Source organism: Magnolia sinica, chromosome 1, assembly GCF_029962835.1.
Source record: "Magnolia sinica isolate HGM2019 chromosome 1, MsV1, whole genome shotgun sequence".
Classification (NCBI taxonomy): domain Eukaryota; kingdom Viridiplantae; phylum Streptophyta; class Magnoliopsida; order Magnoliales; family Magnoliaceae; genus Magnolia; species Magnolia sinica.
Window position 1 is genome coordinate 128,503,460 of NC_080573.1, and position 20,060 is coordinate 128,523,519.

The 20,060-nt window shown below is 38.6% G+C and overlaps 1 protein-coding gene across 8 annotated transcripts in view; it reads left to right on the forward strand.

Annotated features, from left to right (window-relative positions):
• The first annotated feature begins 5,871 nt into the window (after positions 1–5,871).
• Positions 5,872–20,060, forward strand: part of LOC131258153 (probable protein phosphatase 2C 6) — a 49,931-nt gene continuing 35,742 nt past the window's right edge. For 3 of the 8 annotated variants that reach the window (XR_009177913.1, XR_009177915.1, XM_058259280.1), the window contains exons 1-3: positions 5,879–6,520; positions 12,649–12,933; positions 17,733–17,838. Coding sequence is in view for 4 of the 8 variants with exons in the window: in XM_058259280.1 (XP_058115263.1) it covers positions 6,026–6,520; positions 12,649–12,933; positions 17,733–17,838 (886 nt within the window). In the remaining 4 variants the exon portion in view is untranslated. Of the gene's footprint in view, positions 6,521–12,648; positions 12,934–17,732; positions 17,839–20,060 lie in introns of all 8 variants that reach the window. The other 5 variants (XR_009177936.1, XM_058259288.1, XR_009177950.1 and 2 more) reach the window with 4 other exon arrangements.

Genomic DNA, 20,060 nt, shown 5'->3' on the forward strand with positions numbered 1-20,060 from the left:
TTGACGGTCAAAATATTAAATATATTTTCAGACATATATTTATGGTTTAATCAAGGTGTTAATTCCACGTAACACATTTCAATACCAATTAATCCTACGTTCCAAACAGGCACAGGCGGCACTGACCATGTTGCAAAGACTAGAACTTTCCCTGAGTAAAATCCTACCGGTTCAGTCTGACAAGAGTCCGAGGGTATGAACGACATCTAAGGAAAAGGACAAAGGGCAATTAAGTCATTTTGAAACTCGTAGCATCTTTGTAGCTTTCTGCACATCTGTCAAATGCCCCATCAGGAATCTCTTGCAATGAGATACGTGTCAGAGCTAGAATGACTTTCCTGAAAAGTAGAAAACGTGTGAACGCAGACTCATCTTAAAATTACTAGTTGGTTCCCTACGCACCACAGCAAGCTGGGTCCATTGCGAGCTTGTGCAAGCAATCGCGGCCGTCCAGCTGCCAGCATGGGAATGCCCAGTTACAGTCGTTTGGACTTCTGCATTATGTACTGTAATGTCGCTGCGGTTGGCTACGGTAGTAATACAATTTTCAATCCCATTTTCATCGGACAGAAATCCATGCAACACCTTCACTAAAGCTCAGTGGGGCCACCATGTAGAATGTGTGAAATCTACACCGTCCATCAGGGTCAATTCTTAATTTTAGGCCAATGAGAACGAAAACAAGTCAGATCCACAAATCAGGTAGGCGACATTTCAGGGATAAGTGATATAGAACGACAACCGTAGGTTTGTGTGCCACCATTTTATGAATCTTTCATCAAACCCGTTCATCATATGTCACTCAGTAGGAAGAAAGGAAATATAAAAACCAGCCAGATACATAACAACGCGTGAACTTATAGGTTTTAGGTGAAATTTTATAGCGTTTCCATTGGTGTGGCCCATTTGAGTACCTTAGAGGGCTTTTATTTTGTAGTTGAGGTAAACATAAGGATCATCACATGATGGACGGATTGGATTTCATGTATGCAATATGCAGCCCCAAAAAGCTCGGGTGTTCGACGCGTGCAAGGCCGGTGTAGTCGACGAGTCTCTCGGTTCTCTCCATTTCGGGCAGCATTTTGTACGAGAATAGTTCCAATGGGACCGGATTGCGTCCTACCCCTGCCCGTACGGGCTCACAGTGATGTATGTGTTTTATCATCGCCCTCCATCGATATTAATAGATCATTTTAAGGCACAACTCCAGAAATAAGGTAGATTCAAGGCTCGAGTGGGCCACACCACAGGAAACGGTGGGTATTGAATATCTCGTGTTGAAAAAAATCTCTGGGGCATAGAAGTTTTTGATCGAGCAGAAATTTGTGTTTTCCGTTTAATCAGGTTCTGTTTACCATTTATGCATATCCATGTGACTTTTTTCTTTGTTCGTTTTTTTTTTTTTTGGTTAGCTTGTTAGTACGAGCGCTGTCTGTTCACACTTCACTGTTAGCAGCCCGCAGCCCCATTAGGGAATCGATACCAAGGCCTCAATGATTAACAGAGGTATCTTTCGCTCAGCCTACCACTTGAGATATGTATCAGGGTGCCATGTTTATGTGACTTTACTAACATGTTTGTTGGCAAATAAACATCATATTAGGCCCTAAGAAAGCTTCAACGGTGGCCTCATTATCACCACTGCTTCCTGTGGTGTGGCCCACTTGAGTCTTAGATATACCTCCCTCCCTTCGAGATCATGCATTAAAATAATCTCTTAAAATGGATGGACAGCGTGGATAAAACATATACATGATAGTGAGCCCTAAAGAGCCCCTATCAAGACCGATAGATGGAATCTGTATCCGTTCCAATGATCTGCATCGTTTATCTGGTGGGCCACACCAACGATGGGATAGGTGGAAAGACTATTGACAGTGCTAGCCATTCAATTTCTAAAATAAAATAAAATAGTGGTGGCCTTACTGTACGGGAGCAGAGTAGTGTGACCCAGGCCTCACTGGGACTACGCGGAACTTACCGTGGGGCCACCATGGTGGATGTATTTTATGTCCACGCCATCCATCTGTATTGTCAGATCATTTTATGCATGAGCTCAAAAATGAAGCAGAACTAATTCTCAGGTGGACTCGTACCATATGAAACAATAGTAGCAATTGAACACCACCGTTTAAAAACTTTCTAAGCCTCGTTATAATATAAACTTTCTAAGGCTCGTTATAATATTTCTTTAATGTGTATTTTCCATCTAAACCATCAATGATGTCACATAAACTTGGATGAAAGAGAGATAAATAAATATTAACTTGGTCTAAAAATTTTGTGGCCCTTTGACAGAGAGTGATATTGACTTTTGGATGATAAGTTGCTTTTGGAGTGACCGCTAGCCAAATTAATTTATGGAACAAAAAATTGAAGATCTCCCGGTCTAAGTGACTTCAATGGTTGGTCTATGGCTAAAGATTCTAAGTAAGGGTCTTGACAAAAAATGAAGAGACTCTCCACCCGCACAAGATGTGAATTTTACTTATGAGATTTTGTATTTTTTAGAGATCTAGCAAGTTCTAAGATTGACTACATATGAGGTCAAGTAACAAATGTTTGAAAGAAAAAAATTAAGGAAAGTATAATGCTAGAGTTCCTGCTTTTATCTCACACCGCTATAATGTAATTAAAAGCCATAACAAATTTGGATCAACCTTAGGTATTAAAATTTCACATCTAATATCATCGTTAATTTATGCGCTTTGTGGAAACACCTCCAACTAAGATGAAACAATTGAAAAAGCATTGATTAATGGAGGCAATTATACAAAACACAAGATATTTTTTATGGAAAAAAACCTTTGTGGAAAAAAAAAAAACTATGGTACAAAGCTACAAAGATCCACTATAATCAAAAGTTTTAGAATTTGCACTACTCACCTTCTCTAATTACAGGAATGCCCGATCTCTCCTTGCGATGTGTACCTAAGAAAACCCTAACCCCTTGAGAAAATTCATTCGTAAGTCTTTAAAAGTGTTCAAAATCCTATTCCCTCGCAAAACACTTGCCCTTAAGGAGTAAATACTTATTAACAATCAAGCTCTAATTGAAACTGAACTCAACTACCTCAATTTCTCTAATATGCACAATTTGTCAATTATATCAAATGGGACCTTTGGTCGGACCGAAACATACCGACTCACACATATCTCTTGAACTGAAAATGTGTAAATATTAACAGTGCAAACTGTTATTCACTCACTAATTCGATTGGATCAATGTGATACCGGTTGAACCGACAATGGCCTTTTCTACACTCTTAGATTAGCAAAATCTAAGGCATCTAGCTGCACAATATATAAGAATGAGATAGAGTGTGGGGATGGTATGTGTGGGAGCATAGATGTGAGCTTGGATGAGATGCGAGGAAATGGAAACTAAACACTCTAGAATGAAAATAGATGCACAAGCATATCTGATTGTAACTCTACTTCAAAAGGCAGTAAACTTCTTCAAGAGCTAATGACCTTTCAACATGGAAGATTCTTCATGCAGAGCCTCCAAGATAACCAACTATCTCTCCCGACAAACCCTTTATGCTCACTCATTCCTCACGTCTCTTGAATATGCTCTAGTAGGATTTGGGAGCCTCTAGGGGACAAGTGGGTATAATTGGGGCACTCTTGTCGATTTTGCTCTTCTTTCTTCTTCTTCCTCTTTTTTTTTTTTTTTTGAAATGAGAGGATTGAAGCTAAATTTATAAATTAGATCAGTAGGATTTATATTTTTGCTGGTGCTAATGTAGCACAATTTTAACACCCCCGTAATGGTCATGTCATAGTTTTTTCAAAATACAAAGAAGGCCGTATCAAAACAATAACGGAAATAGTGGTGGTCATTATAGCCACTGTTACCATTTTGGAACACCTTATTTGTGGTATTTTCTGAATCGTTTATAATCCTATCTTTCAAGTTGCACTATATTACTGTAAAGTATTCTCCTGTTATCTTAAATGTGGTATCTATAAGCTCATATCTTAAAATATAGGGCAAAACAAATAAACACTGTGGATATATTGTTAGGAATCAAAGAAGCTAGTACACAACGGGGGATAGATGAAAAAAATAATGAAATGGTTAAATCTATTGGGTTCAAGGTTCAATTGGAGGATTATCGTATCTAGGATTTAAGTAACAACATTCATTCATGAAAGGACATGACCCTCTATCCTATAAAAATTATTTCTAATATTTTTAAACAGAAAGAGTCATCCAACAATATAGTACCCAAGCAGCCTTGTAATCATTAAGGAGATTTAAACCCTAGTTGCATAAGCAAAAATTCTTTCTTTTATCAACTGAATATACATACTACTTATAAAAAATTTAAAGAATTAATATATTTATTTACTTTCTTAAAATAAATTTTATTTTTAAATTTTATTTTTATTATAAAAACATAACATATATACTATATGTTGGGGATAAAAAATACAAGTCCGCAGACTCGGACTTAATGCCTCGGGTCACAGAAGGATGTGTCAAGACCGAGGCATGATTCGCTAAACCGAGACAAAGGTTGAGTCGGTTCGGACGAGTCATCGGGTCTGAAAAACCTAATGAGGCATTTCCGTTGGTTGTCCGAAAGTTACACATAAAATTGAGTTTTCAGTACGTTAAAGTGAGGCCAACGGTTCAGTGATCGAAACCGTTGATACGATGGGCCTCACTCTGGATGGTCACTTGCCAAAAGTCCAGAGAATGCAAGACGCTATCTTTGGAATTTTAGCCTTTTTTGTCTTTTTTTTTTTTTCTTTTAGTCCTATTCGTTGGGTCATATATTGGAGGGCTTAAGATTTTACAATCTGCGGTATCAACGGTGCATGGACCATCCTGAGCCAATCTTGTCAACCATTTGGATGATAGGATCACCGTAACACGTAATCCGCTCCCTGGCTGTACACGCTCAAAATCACATATGGTTTGTCTGAAAAACCTAATGAGGCATTTCCGTTGGTTGTCCGAAAGTTACACATAAAATTGAGTTTTCAGTACGTTAAAGTGAGGCCAACGGTTCAGTGATCGAAACCGTTGATACGATGGGCCTCACTCTGGATGGTCACTTGCCAAAAGTCCAGAGAATGCAAGACGCTATCTTTGGAATTTTAGCCTTTTTTGTCTTTTTTTTTTTTCTTTTAGTCCTATTCGTTGGGTCATATATTGGAGGGCTTAAGATTTTACAATCTGCGGTATCAACGGTGCATGGACCATCCTGAGCCAATCTTGTCAACCATTTGGATGATAGGATCACCGTAACACGAGGCACGCGTATGAGCATTAAAATGCCAAGAGTTATTGTTGGAAACTTCGGCGCATAACAACAAATCCTGACGGGTCGTGATTCGCGTCACGCGTGTCAGAATCGGGTCCATTTACAAATAGTGCGTACTGTGAACGTGACGTATACCAAAAATAAGAGAAGGGCGGTGTTCAAGTGAGCTTCACATGTACGTCGATTTTGGACGGTCAGACGTTCCTTTCTAACCGCTCATTTTATTCCTACAAGTTATACCTGTAAGTACGTCACCGACAGTTTTTTTTCTGGTCCAACGCATGTTTACATTTTTCTATACCTATTGAATGGTCCGGATTTTTTACACGTGTGGCTTCCTGCCGGATCTCCGGTAGCAATAGTGTATTGGCTCCGCACACACGGTTCCCTGGATGAAGACCCGACGCGTGAAACAGGTCGGGCACTCGGGCCTTGAAAGTTGGTACAAGCGGCAAGAGTCTCAACGGTTCAGGCCGAACCGAATCCTACCTACCCGGCGACCCGATAGCGGACACGTGTCGGGAAAGAGAAACCAAACAGCGTACTGCAATGAAACCCTTTTCCTCACCTTCCGTAGATGCGTGGGTAATCTCCTCATATCCCATCACACGTGTCGTCTCCTCATCTGTCCCTTCTACCCTTTTATCCCCATCCTCACCCTTCCTCTCCTCTTCCCCGTCCCCCCACTCTCTGGATATACACAGCTTCTTCGGTGTATACGTACGCGTTTTTTTAGGTTTTGACGAATGGAGCTAGATTCTGATGAAGAAGATCACTGCCTGGCCATTCCCCGCCGGGAACCTGACGCCGCTCCTCCCTCCGACGAGGACCTCGCCGGCATCAGGACCGACTCCAGCGCCTCCTCCCTCTTCGGATCTGACGACAGCCGGAGCACAACGAGCTCCAGCGACATCTCCGGCAGCAGCGGGGAGATCCCAGCTGCTGTGGTCGCCGACGTGGTGGTTCCGAGGTTGATAGCTCCAGCTCCGCCGTCGGATGCCGACGTGGCGGGTGGAGTCAGGAGGGAGAGGTGCGTTGGGAGGAGCAAGGGGTTGACGTGGGGGACCGCGACGTTAGTGGGGAGACGAAGGGAGATGGAGGACGCCGTCGCCGTTATACCGGCTTTTATGTCTCGCACGTGCGAGACCTTGGGCGGGTGCACGGCTCCAGGTTCTAGAAGCTCCGGAGAGGTCGCGCCCGTACATTTCTTCGGTGTCTACGACGGGCACGGAGGTTCTCAGGTACGTACGCGTAGCCTCGGTACAGTCTCTACTCTCTAGTCATTCTTCTATACGTCTACGTACATATACGGTTGTCTTTTCCCGGGAATTTCTCGCCTTTTTTTATTATTCGGTTTTTATGTGCATTTATTTTGATTTTTGATGAGGCAATGATTCAGACTTTCAGATGTACCTTTATACCGTACACGCGTTAAGGGACAACGAATCTGGGCCGTCCATAAAGTAATCCCTTCTTTGGATGGCTCATAGTTCAAAACCACAAAGATAAGATGATCCCAGCTGTCAATTTTTCTCACTTCCGTGACCAATTCGGTTTCTTTCTTTTATATTGGCCGTCCATAGTGGGCCCCACCAGATAGATAACTGATCGCATCATTGCCACGTCTAGTGGCGGTAGTAGGGTGTAATGGGTGGTTCAGTAGAGACGATTCCACTATAACCATTCCTTTTTTTCGTGTGTTCCCAAGCCAGTTGATAATCTCATGAAAATATCGACGTTTCATTTAACTTTCCGTGCGTCTCCTGTAATCACGAGAAATTCAAGATGTTATATATCACGAGGGATTCACTTCCTTGCTGTGACATAAAAAAAAAAAAAAAAAAAAAAAAAAAAAATTATCTGGCGAAGTGTGTCGCGAGTTAATGAAAAGATAGTAAAGAAATAATCAAAATATCGCGCTATTTTCAGGTCTAAAACAGGTCTTTTCTAATGCTACGTGTCATGGTCGGTCGGCTTTTTGTTTTCTTCTTCTTTTTTTCCCCCTCCAAATGGAAAAAGTAGTATTTTTGTGTCGACGTACGGAAAAATACACGTGGCGACTGTGACACGGTTCTTAGCTGGAATTTTGGAATTTGGTGTTGGGTGCTAACGTGGAACTGACATACGTGGCACTCTAGAGCAATGTCCATGGTATCGTCCGGAACAGGTGCGTATCGCCCGTGTCGGCCCGAAACCGCCCGATAAGGGGGCTATTAGTAATATCATTAGAAAGCATGGATTTAGGAGTGGGGACCGGTCCATTTGGTTCTTGTCGGTATGGTGACTTACATATTGTCTGATTCGGTCCCACTTAGGTCTTGTATTGGTGTGGTGAATTGTGTCCATTCAGACAAAAACCATATCATTACAAAAATGATTTATGAATAATTTTTGTTTTTGTTCTCTCTACATCGATGGTGTATAAATACAATTAGGTTGTATAAGATACAATGAATACGGACACTGTCCAAAGATGGAATTCCCAGATTTGGAGGCCTTGATTGATAATCAGTTCCTAATAGACTAAAACCATGGTAGGGAGTAGAAGGGCCACACATAAATAAACTAGCAGACTACTGTGTGATTTGCTTCGGACATGACTGCATGAATTATCAATCTGGTTCATCTATCTGTTAGGCCCTACTAGTGGCTTGAGTTTCAAAAATCAAGCCCATCATGTGGTGTAAATGTAGCTAAAATTCAACTGAACAGAAGTATCTTGGTAGGACAATCCTAACCATTCAATCAATAAAAACTTTCTTATTGAATTTGAGTCATGTCTAGCTGTCAAAGTGCCCATCACTGATTGAACAGTTCATACCATTGTCAATCTGTGCGCTTTGTGGAAGCATGTACAACGAAGATAGAACAATTGTAATAAAGCAGAATAACCAATAAAGCAATCACACACAAAACACGGCGATATTTAACATGGAAAACCCTTGTGGGAAAAAACCACGGCACAAAGCGACAGAGATCCACTATAATCAAAACTTTAGAGTTATACACCACTCACCTTCTATGATTACAAATGTACCTGATCTCCCCTTGCGATGTGCAACCTTGGAAAACCATTCCCAAGCCCTTAAAAGTGTCGTAAACCCTCTCACCTCACGAAAACCCTCGCCCTTAGAGAGAACACTCATTGGAATACAAGCCCTAATCGTGGATTAGGCTTAAATAGCCCAATTTGCACAACTCCACATAACATGTTTGGTCGAACCGAACATAACATTTAGTCGGATCAAATTGACTCAACTGGAATGTCAGTCGAACCGAAAACAACCAAAACATCACACCAAGCAATCTGAGAATTCTCCAATTTTTGGTTGAACCAAAAATGGCTTTGGTGGAACCAAACCTAAACTTCTTTGTACAACAGATTGGTAGAATCCAAGGCATTATGCACAACAACGTCCTTGAGATACAAAAACATATCGAGCATCCCATAGGAAATATTGCATTTATCTCCTAAAGTGTTACTGTTTTTGGGAAACATTGGGAAATTGCTCAAAATTTTCAATGAAACTTTGGAGGATTTTTTTATTTTTTATTTTTTAATTTATTAGAAATGTGGGAGTGCACCACATGTAACTTTGTTAATATGGAAAAATATATTACAATCATTTGGGTGGGCACCGCAAAAAGAAACGGGCCTCACTCATCGTATAATTCCAAAAAATGAAAAATTATAAATGGAAACATTGCCACAACTTATGCTAATTACAGGGAAAAAAGGGCTAAAACTCACACGTCTGCATCTCCAAGGCAACCCTGAATAACAAAACAGTAGAAAAATCTAATACAAACGACACAGGTAAACGAGGTTTGTGCGAATGGTCTTCATCGTAGGTTTGTTCCCTATAGGTGTGGGTTCGATTCCTCTTCTTGGCTTTACTTGATACACGTGGTTGTGGGTGATTGCGTGTATCCGCAAGGATTAGTCTCGCTTCAAAAGAGGTGGGGACACCCTGTGTCTTCAAACAAAAGAAAAAGAAAAAGAAGGCATAACAAAAACCTCTCAAGCTTTAGCAATCTTCAACAACCCTAACTACCTAAATCAAATGATCCAAAGTTGCAAAGAGACTTGTTCAATTTTTTTCTTCGTTTTTGAACATTGAGATCCACTCAAATCCTAGCCGAAGAAGAACCGAAATGGCTGTAGCAAGACCTTAAAAATAATAGGAAAACATCCCCCATCCAAAAGCACATTTCTATTTGCACTTTCAACTGGCTAGATTTACAACACTTTGCACCTAGAATGACAAATGCAACCAACCAAATAGATATTAAAGACACCATCTGCCCCCTAAACCACCAGGCAGAATTAACATAACAAAATCCAAAACAACATCCATCTACGTCCTCCCACCAACTATCGCCAATTGCATTTTTCACAGTAGAAAATCCCCCACAATAATGCAGCCAAACAAAATATATACGGCCCATCACAAAACCAACGATAGACTCCTCTTCGAGGATGGACTAAAGGGTGGAAGCCTGCGGGTAGAATGAAATTCCCAGCCTCCTCATCCTTTTCTCCAAATTTACAAAGAATAGGGCCCCTAAACAATACAACAACACAAATCACCTGCGATGATGGGCAAGGATTTTGCTGATGAATGGCTCGCAACACAGACCAATTCCTGATGGACAACACCCAGGCCTACCTTCTGCTCCAGTCCCATACATCACCCTCAGCCATCAGACTCAGCTTCCCTTTAGCCCCCGCACCAACCATCAACTTCAGAGTATTATTATGTACTTAGAACTCAAAAGATTAAAAAAACCCATACAAATAGTAAGTTTCCTTTGTATAGGGATCTAAACTATGTACTGTTTGATAGAAGTGAGGCAATTATATTCGAAATCAGTTTATATATAATTTATAGATCATAGGAGACATGTATGAAAGTCGAAAATTGGAAGCTAAAATCGAAAATTGGATTTTTTTTCCATTTTTCCCCATTTCCCCCAAATTCAAAAATCAGAATTTAAAATCAATGATCAAATATGAAAATCATGGATTATGAACTTTATTCCACTGATTCAAAGTGTCATGCCCCAAAATCCGGGTACCCAAGTAGGGCTGCTAAAGACTAGAATCCCAAACACATCATCTAATTTATTTAATTTTTATCACATCACATATTCTCACTTGGATTCAATTAAACATTCACACCTAATTTAACTGGAAATCATCATCGAACTTAAAGTTTAAATAAACTAAATGATTGTACCATGCTATCACTACTCAAGTCATTACTATTAAAATACTTGTTCGATTACATTGAAACTTGAATTCCAAACTATATCCTAAGAAACTAAAGAAAAAACTAATAATAAATGTTTGCTTGCTCATAGTACTCTAACTCAACACTTGTAACATTACTCAAAGTGCGGTGAGCATACACAATTTAGTGAGATCATATCCTTACCAAATTTGAAATTTCTGGATTTATATACAGAAAGAAATATAGTCGAAATTAAAACATAGAGAAGGTAAGATCATGGATTAAATAACATAATTAAGAGATACCATGCATGCAATTCTTTCCATGAGCAATAACTTGAATTAATGTAACCCCTCGTCCTTGTGTACTTTTTGGGATAACCAAGGCAAAGCACCGTGTTCCTTTTAGGAATGTCTAGGGCAAAGCACCCATGCATATACTTTTAGGACTATTCCAGAGCAGAGTACCATTTTACTTTTAGGAATATCCCAAAGTAGAGCACCTGTTATCTCAATCTAAATTCTCATTCAGTAATAACATGCATATGAAATGCTATTTCACAATCAATATTCAATTAAGAGGATATAAAATACTAAATTCATTGCAATCACACATCCTTCTTACTCGCATCTTAATTAATTTACAATTTAACAAAATTAAAAATTAAAAATTTTGTGATTTAATTCAGATTATGGTCACATCTTAATAAGTTTAATTTAACTTAGTTAAATAATGTAAAATTTAGTTTTAATAGAATAAAGTTTGTTAACACGGAATTTAAATCGGATTAATTATTCTAATACTCAAATTAAGGTATAATTTCACTAATTCAGATGATTTTAAATTAATTAATATTCAAAATTTGGATTAATTAAAATGTCAAATATTATTTGGATTTCAGATAAAATTTAATTAATTCAATATTTAATATAAAAAATTATTAATTCAATATTTAATATAAAAGATTATTAATTCAATATTTAATATAAAAAATTATTAATTCAATATTTAATTATTTAACCTCATTAATTTATATCAAGCAAATTTAAAAATTTGGAGATTTACATAGATTATCATCAAAATTGACTAAATAAAAAATTTAGAATTTAAATCAAACTATAATATAAAATTTAATAGAATTTATTCAATTCATTAATTTCTAGAATTTAGAAAATGAATTAAATTTCGACCTGAATTTATGAAATTGATTTTAATCTATACATTTCAAAATTTAGAGATTTCATTTGACTTCGATCTATTTTATACAAAAACAATCTAGATTTCAAGTTTCAGAAACAACAAAAGAAATGAATCTGAAATTTCAAGTTTCAGAACGATCACCCACCTGTGTCGATCCCAACTCAAATGAACTCGAACTCGAACTCAACTCGACCCAAACCTCTCTCTCTCTCTCTCTCTCTCTCGCCAGCAACCTCTCCTTTTTTTTTCAGACCCAAGAAACTATCACATTGTTTTTCAGTCCAAAGTTTCTAGTTGATGGTTAGGTTTTGACTTTGCAATTTTAGTTGCACAATAGTGGTGACAACCTCATTGGATCAATAACTAAAGGGGCCAAGTTGACTCAATTTCACCAAGTCAGTAAAAAACTTTAGACTTGGCTCCCCATGGAAAAACTCATTTGATCTGGCTGCCCAGTCTAGTTCAGTTTTTATTCAGGGCAATTCCATTCCATGTCCAAATTTCTAAACAGTATACAAATTTCTGGCTTCAAGAACCTGTACAATCTCTGTGTGTGTGTGTGTGTGTGTGTGGAAATTGTGGTTGCTATTCTTGCATGGGATATTTGTCTGATTAATTTGTTGCTATTATTTATCTTAGCTTCAGTCTCCTAGGGGGCACAATAAGTTGCTGCTCTTTAATGTAAAATCTGCACACCATGATGGAGGGAGAGCTGCAGTCCGCATTCGACAGCCATAAGTTCTCTACCAGTGTTGTTTGTGGGTGAAACAAACTTTTGGTGTCCTTCAACAACTACCATTTTACAGTCGTTTTCGACATCATCAATAGTACCATTTTACTTTTATACTGAAAAAATGTTGATGGATAGCTCTGTTTCTATTCTCCTATTCTCCCTTTTCTTGTTGTTAAAGATGTGTTTTTTCCCTTGTGTCCAGGTGGCTAGATTTTGTGCAGAACATATTCATGAAGCTGTGGCTGCAGAATGGGATAGGGGAAATGGTGAAGAAGGTTGGTGTAGTCGGTGGAAGGAGGCATTTTCTAATGGGTTTGAGAGGGTTGATGGTGATGTCAATGTGGAGACAGTAGCAACGGAAATGGTTGGTTCAACTGCTGTGGTAGTGGTGGTGTCAGGGTGTCAGATCATTGCTTCCAATTGTGGAGACTCAAGGGCAGTTCTCTGTCGGGGGAACCAGACAATCCCATTAACTATTGATCACAAGGTCCTACCGCCCAAACCTGCCTACTGCATTTTTTGTAGATGTACTTTGGTACATTCATTCACTGAAAAAGTAAAAGAGTTCTATAATGATTTATTATTCTTTTTTCCCTCAACTTTATTGTTATTTTCAAGATTATTATTTTTTCAATATTCTTGCCCACCCTAGTTTTTGTCTATTGTGCTGAGGACATTGGACAAACAAGCATTTAGAAAATATTTTATTCACAATTTCCGTGTATGGTGACCATGAGCTGTGCACCAAATGCATGGTTTGGATTCCACATATGCATCACGGGTGGGCCCTACATGGCTCGAACATATGGTAATTACCATACTTTGGAATGCATATGATTGTTCTCCTTGGTCAACCTATACTTAACCATATTATAATTCCAAAATTTCTATACACCATCCAGGTTGAAGGAATAATGCCGTATTCTACCACTAATAAAAAACTGTATTCTAGCAGATTATTGGATCCGTAGGCATGACATACATTTACACCAATCCAGTGTCCAAATCATTGCCCCATTTTCCAATGCCACATGGTGCAAAGTTCACATTAATTTTGCATTTCTAACCATTAGATTTCACCACTTAACTTGGACCGATGGTCATTTATTTCTTGACCATCCAGTTGATATTCATTGATATAATGGCTGGGATCATCAATTTCAGGACCATACTAAATCCATAGAGGGGCCCACAATTTATTTGATCTAGATTGATTTACATGTATGCTACATGAATTGTGGATTGTACACATTATACTTGTGCAAAGGATGAAATAATTCATCCAAGTTAAACTGTGAACTTTTATGCAACGTAAAGTTTAATGCCTACTGCATATAGATCTAAAGTCCTTTAGATTGCCATTTCAACCCTATCCCTTCCCACTTGGTTACACGTCTGCTCTGGTTGCACAATTTCTTTATGAAGTGACCTAGTGATGCAGCCCAAAATGGGCCGTGATCACACCAATGAACTGTTTTCTCTAGTTTGTTCTGTCTAAAGGATCATCTGATCAGCTTTTCTAGTGTTTCTATTGTCTAGGGCTTTTTAGGTGTTCAAAAAGAGCTCGTAGAAGATGGTCAATGGTGGTAAATCATCATAGTGATCTAACCCTTACCCCAACTAATAGGTGTCAACTACTCCAACATTATTACTTAAAACCATAGGGCATCAAATCTTTTCTTACTACCTCCACCCACATCCTTTTGGGACTTCCCCTTGCCTTTAGAGCCTTCAACTTGAACCAACTTACTCCTATCGATGCAATTATTGGTCTCTGTTACATGTTGTCAAACTATCTAGGTTTACTTATCTTATTACCTATTGGTGCTACTTCCGAATGGATAGTACTGGAAAACGATCATAGATGTAAAAGGTTCAAAATATATATATATATATAAAGGAATTCCAAATCCCCTTATTGGTTGATTCACCCTATTTCTTTTACTTTTGGTAATATAATACCATAATGTACCATGGTACTAAAAATGGAAAGAAAAGGTGTCTGTCTGAAAGGGTTGGCGTTTGTGGGCTCCCTTTTGTAACCTTCATTTCTTTATAATAATAAGAAGAAGAAGAAGAAGGCTTAAAATAAGTTTAAATGGTTAGAACTGTAAAAAGGCAATTTTTGTAGAAGAAGAAGAAGATGGTTAGAACTATAAAAAGTCAATTTTTGTAGAAGAAGAAGAAGATGGTTAGAGTTGTAAAAAGGCAATTTTTGTACAATATTTTAAAAATGACATAAAAGCCATTTTTATACTAAATTAGTCCACTGTTCAAAAGCCCTTGCTTTTTATTACCTTTTCACTTTATAGGTGAGTTTGGATGTACCTATTTCGACATAGAGTGCCATCCTACTCAGCCGTATGACACCCTTGCAATCTCCCAATGATACTTGAGTCAGCTTGCCACCCACTTGCACCACCAACTACTAGACACTAAGTACAAGCTATGTTGTAAGAGACCTCAAGAAGGCATAAGAGAATGGAATGAGAAGAAGAAGAAGGCTTAACATAAGATTAAATTGTTAGAGTTGTAACAAGGCAATTTTTATAGTAGTAGTAGAAGTAGAAGAAGAAGAAGATGGTTAGAGCTGTAAAGTGGCAATTTTTGTACAATATTTTAAAAATGACACCAAAGCCATTTTGATACTAAATTAGTCCACTATGTTCTAAAGTCCTTGCTTTTTATTACCTTTTCACTTTATAGGTGAGTTTAGATGTACCTGTTTCAGCGTAGAGTGCCATCCTACTCAGCCGTACGACACCCTTGCAATGTCCCAATGATACTTTGAGTCATCCCGCTATCCACTTGCACCACCAGCTACTAGACACTAAGTGCCGGCTACGATGTAGGAGAACTTAAGAATGTTGGGGAACCGCGGAAACACCCAGAGACAAATCAAGCAAAGTACTCACAATCGCACAACCAAGTCCAAACAAGAACAATCCGAATTTTACGTGGAAAACCCTTGGGTGAAAAAACCACGACACAAAGCGACAAGTAATGCACTATGAAAGCATAAATTACAAGAGATGGTGTTACCGATTCGAACAAGCCTCGAATCCACTTCACAAGCCCTAGCTATACCCTTGAACCCTTCAGAACAAATTAGAAAGCCGTAGAACACCTTTACTCCTCCCAAATACCAATTACACCCGATATAGGAAGTATCACAACCAGAATAGGAAACAAATCCCGCACTTATGCAACTTTGCGCCTGCGCTCAATGGGACTTCAATAGCATCGACCACCCATCGAGGATTTGTCGATGGCATCGAACTTCGATGACATCGAGTAACAACACTAAAGTTCTAGCAACCAGTGTGGGATTTTCGGATTTTCTCGATGGGATCGAGCACCTGTCGATGGCATTGACAGACCCTGTTGCTCACAGATTTAAGACGTCAACAACAAAGAAAGCACAAGAGAGTGGAATGGGAAAACTTCTATTGCATTAAAGAAGTCTAGGACTCTGAATGAGTCCTAAATGAGGGCTCTAGTGTTTTAGAAGTGTACTTCAATGGCTAGGATGGTTCTATGTAGCTTTCATCTAACAGCCAGGAATCCTCTAATATCTTTTTTTGGCTCGTCCACACTTCTCCTAAATCCTAGCTACCAAAACACACTAGAGAACTCTAGAACCTTTTAGAGATCTTTGCACAATCCAACCATCTTCTAGCTATCTTTAGAAGTCTCTACACTCATCCACAATGCTCTAGCCTATTCTAGAAATCTCTACACACTATGTACAAGCCTCTTATTTACAGGATGAGCTAGAAATGGCCGTGTCCTTGAGTAAGCCTCCAAGCATGTGACTCATAGGCTTAACTCTAGAGATCATGGTCCTTGGCTACAAAATTTCCTCATTTTCCATATATATTGTCACCAAGAAACATCATGTTTTTCTTTTCAACTGCAAAGGAAAAAAGAAACTAATGAGGGTATTTTGGTCACTTTTCTTTTGAAGGATGTTGACCACTTAAATGCTTGTGACATTGATGAGAGTATTTTGGTCTTATTATTGAATATTAACACCAGTGTTTTGAATAGCCCCCGTAGCGTAGCTATGATACTACGTAGCGTTAGCAAATAGCGTAAATCCTCTATTGCATACGCTACAAGGGTTGTAGCGTATGTAGCGTACACTGCACTTTTATATATATATATATATATGGTAATTATATTTTCTATTTATTTTAAGTAATTATATTTTGTATTTTGTACTTAATATCTCAACTTGCGGAAGTTTAATTTCTTTTTGTACTTGTGACTTGTGGTTTCAATTAGACATTATTAATTATAGTTTGCTTAAAAAGTTGTTGATGTGATAATAATTTGATTTGGTTTATGTATGTGAATTGGCTTTTGATAAATGATGATTAGTAAATTGTTTGAACATGCTTATACTTGAAAAAATGAATCTTTTAGGCATTTATATATATTTTTTGTTTTTTTTTCTTACTATTTATCATCTTTTTTTTCTTTCTATTTTTAAATTAAAAAATAGAAGTATCTTGTAGCTTACACTATATGCTACGCTACTTACACTACATGCTACAGAGGGTTGAACGCTATGCAAAACGCTACCGCTATTTAAAACGCTGATTAAAACACATCAAATGGTGTGAGTTCTTTACTCATTTCAATGTGAAGGGAAAAAGCTAAAAGGACTGCTTGATGACTTTTAGCCTTGAGGGGGTTTTTGTCAAGTTTGAATTCCACCAATCTGAGATATAGTTTAAGAGGTTTAGGGCCCATTGGATGCACCCTCAAGGGTTGCGGCCTAGCCGCTGTTTTGATCCAAACTGCAGTTGATTTTGTGCATGTGGATGCAATTTGCAAACTGTCGTCTCATCTCCTGCTTGTTAAAATAGGTGCTTTATCAGTTGATTCGACAAAAGCCAATCCAATTGGTTTCTGCCAGGTCGACGGGTAAAGCGGGCTTGAAACCTCCTTTATTGGAAAGCCCCTAATGAGGAAGTGAATCCAAACAGGGCCTTAGGGACCTTTCAGAAGGAAAATGCTGTTTTGATGGCCTTCCTAGAAAATTCCCTAGAACTCACACTCTTTTCCCTATACAAGAACAACGTTTTCAAGTTACATGTTTTCAAGAGAGATTGTATCTTGAAACACCTCAATAGTATCTTGATAAATTATATTTGTTGCAAATTTATTTCCTATTGTTTTTCCAAGAAGCTGTCCATATCTAAGAATGTGTTCTTTATATAATAACAGACTCTTCCAAATACTAATATTGAACCCTTCTGGTACTGCATTTTCCTACAGCCTGATAGAGAAGACGAGCTTTTGAGGATTGAAAGTGGTGGAGGGAGGGTCATAAGCTGGAATGGGCCAAGGGTGTTTGGGGTTCTTGCCATGTCCAGAGCAATAGGTTTGTCTTTTCCCTCTAATTCTCAGCTTCCTTTTGGCTGTCATGTTTTTAGAATTTCCAGGAGCCTCTATCAATTGACAAGTATGCATTCATATAATGACCTCATATTTTTTCTAATTGTTTGGAAATTACTTAGTGCACTATGGCCATTTTCTTGAGTTGTTTGATCAAGGTATGTAGTCCTTAGGGTTTTTGTCTATTGAGTCTGTCATATCTTTCTGTAGTAGATATTCATAAAACCTACTAGCAGTCACATAATGAAAAAGATAAAGAACCAAGTCTGAAGGATATGAAGGGCACAGAGGAAGGAAGAAAAGAATATGTGTGTGATTTAACAATGAAGTAGCCTAAAAAACAAGATACACCGGTCAAATTTGTGAAATTCTAGTGAATCCTTGATCAAATAATTGTATGCCTCTACCTGAGAGTGCTCAAGTTTTCATATCTTGCTTCATTTCCAACCTCTGAGTATGCCCTCTGCTGCGCATTATTCTCCCCATTTTGTTGCTCCTAAGTACACCCTTTGTTGCTTCTAATGCTATGTCTGCATCTCCAGGCATATGCCTCGACCTCAATAGTCTGCATTATAATATTGCTCTAGTACCTGAAACTGGCACATCTTCATCCTGTGTCACGTTAATCCTTCTCCACTAGTTCTTTGAAGAAAGAAAAGATTAAAAGTCTTTCCTTAATACACTGTTGTCATCCACAGCAGCTAGTCTTTAAGAAATTTGTTGGTTTGGGGCAACAAAACTAAAGTTGCTCTGTTGGTGTCTCTTCTTGTCCTACTGATCTGTGTCAAGAAAACCAAATATGTTCCATTCTTCTTTCTTCAAACATGGCAATCCCACCACGTGACTTGGGTCCAGCTTGGTGTGATCATGTTCGTGGTTACTCACACAAAATGGAAAGCTTGCCCTGATGCAAGGATCATGCTCTTGGTTACTCACAATATATGGAAAAGGTCAAGCATCAAAGGGTTATATTCCCTCTCTCTTGTGGCATTTCTTCAATTTCCTTGTTGATCAAATGAGCCCCCATTTTCAACTATCTCTTGCAACCAGTTTCTCACAAAGAACCAATGAAGCCTAGCTACCAGTTATTTAATTCCTTGGTGATCGAAATCTAGAGAACATGCGCACAAGCATGAATTGAACTGCAGGAAAAATGAAAGATGGACCTGTATCCTTTCCAAGGAAAGCAATGAACATTTCTTTTAAATGGTTGTGGCTTAGTCCACTGTTGTTTTGGTTTTGTATAATGTGCCGTTGTCACAGGAAGAAAAGGGTTCTATCCTAGGAAAATATTATGAGAAAGAATTCCAGGGAACGCAAGAGATGCCCCTATAATATTATTGTACTTTTCACTGGTTCTGTTTAATCTATTATTTTATAGGGAAATGCCATTCAGGAATTAGGAGAAATCAAATGAAGGATAAGGTTTTAATTTGTATCCAAGAATGCATTAGTAAAAAGTTGTCGTAAAAGATAGCAAAAGAAAAGTCTTGAACAGTAACAAACTAACTTGTCACGCCCCAAACTCGGAAAACGGGCTCACGAAATTCATGTTCACCGAATCCGGCGCCAAAAGCCTCCGTAGTGCCCCATTCTCGGCTCCCGACACTCATATGCCAGATTCCGATCATGGGATCCTACAAGGAGGATTTTTAATATGATTTTTTTTTTTGGTAATGGAGCATAACCACAAGCATAACCAAGTCACAAAACAATATCACCACATATCCACTATATCAAAAACTTTGAGTACAATGCGGAAAGGGAAATACAAGGTGATTAAAAATCTCCAAAATAATCTGATGCGCGCTCCGGCCTCAGTGCTGCTGCGATCCAACGTCACCTGCACGACACGCAACGGTCGTGCATAAGCTTACAAAAGCTTAAAAGGTGATGTAAGTGTGTGCGCAAGGCAAGTGTCAAGTATGCAGTATTAGAGTAATGCGGAAATATGCTGGTATGTCCATGAATACTATCAGCCGTACCAAGGCTATGTTAGGCAAGACATGAATGCTATCGGCCATACCAAGGCCATGCAATGCGAGACCTACGTAGCTAAATGTCATATGTGAGATGCAACGCAAACATGCCAGTCCTCATCAAGTACATATATCAGTACAGTTCCCCTTTGGGATATCACCGGGGTCTAGTACACTCCACACTGACTGCCGCCTCCCTAACCGCATAGCCCAGCGAGTGAAAGAGACC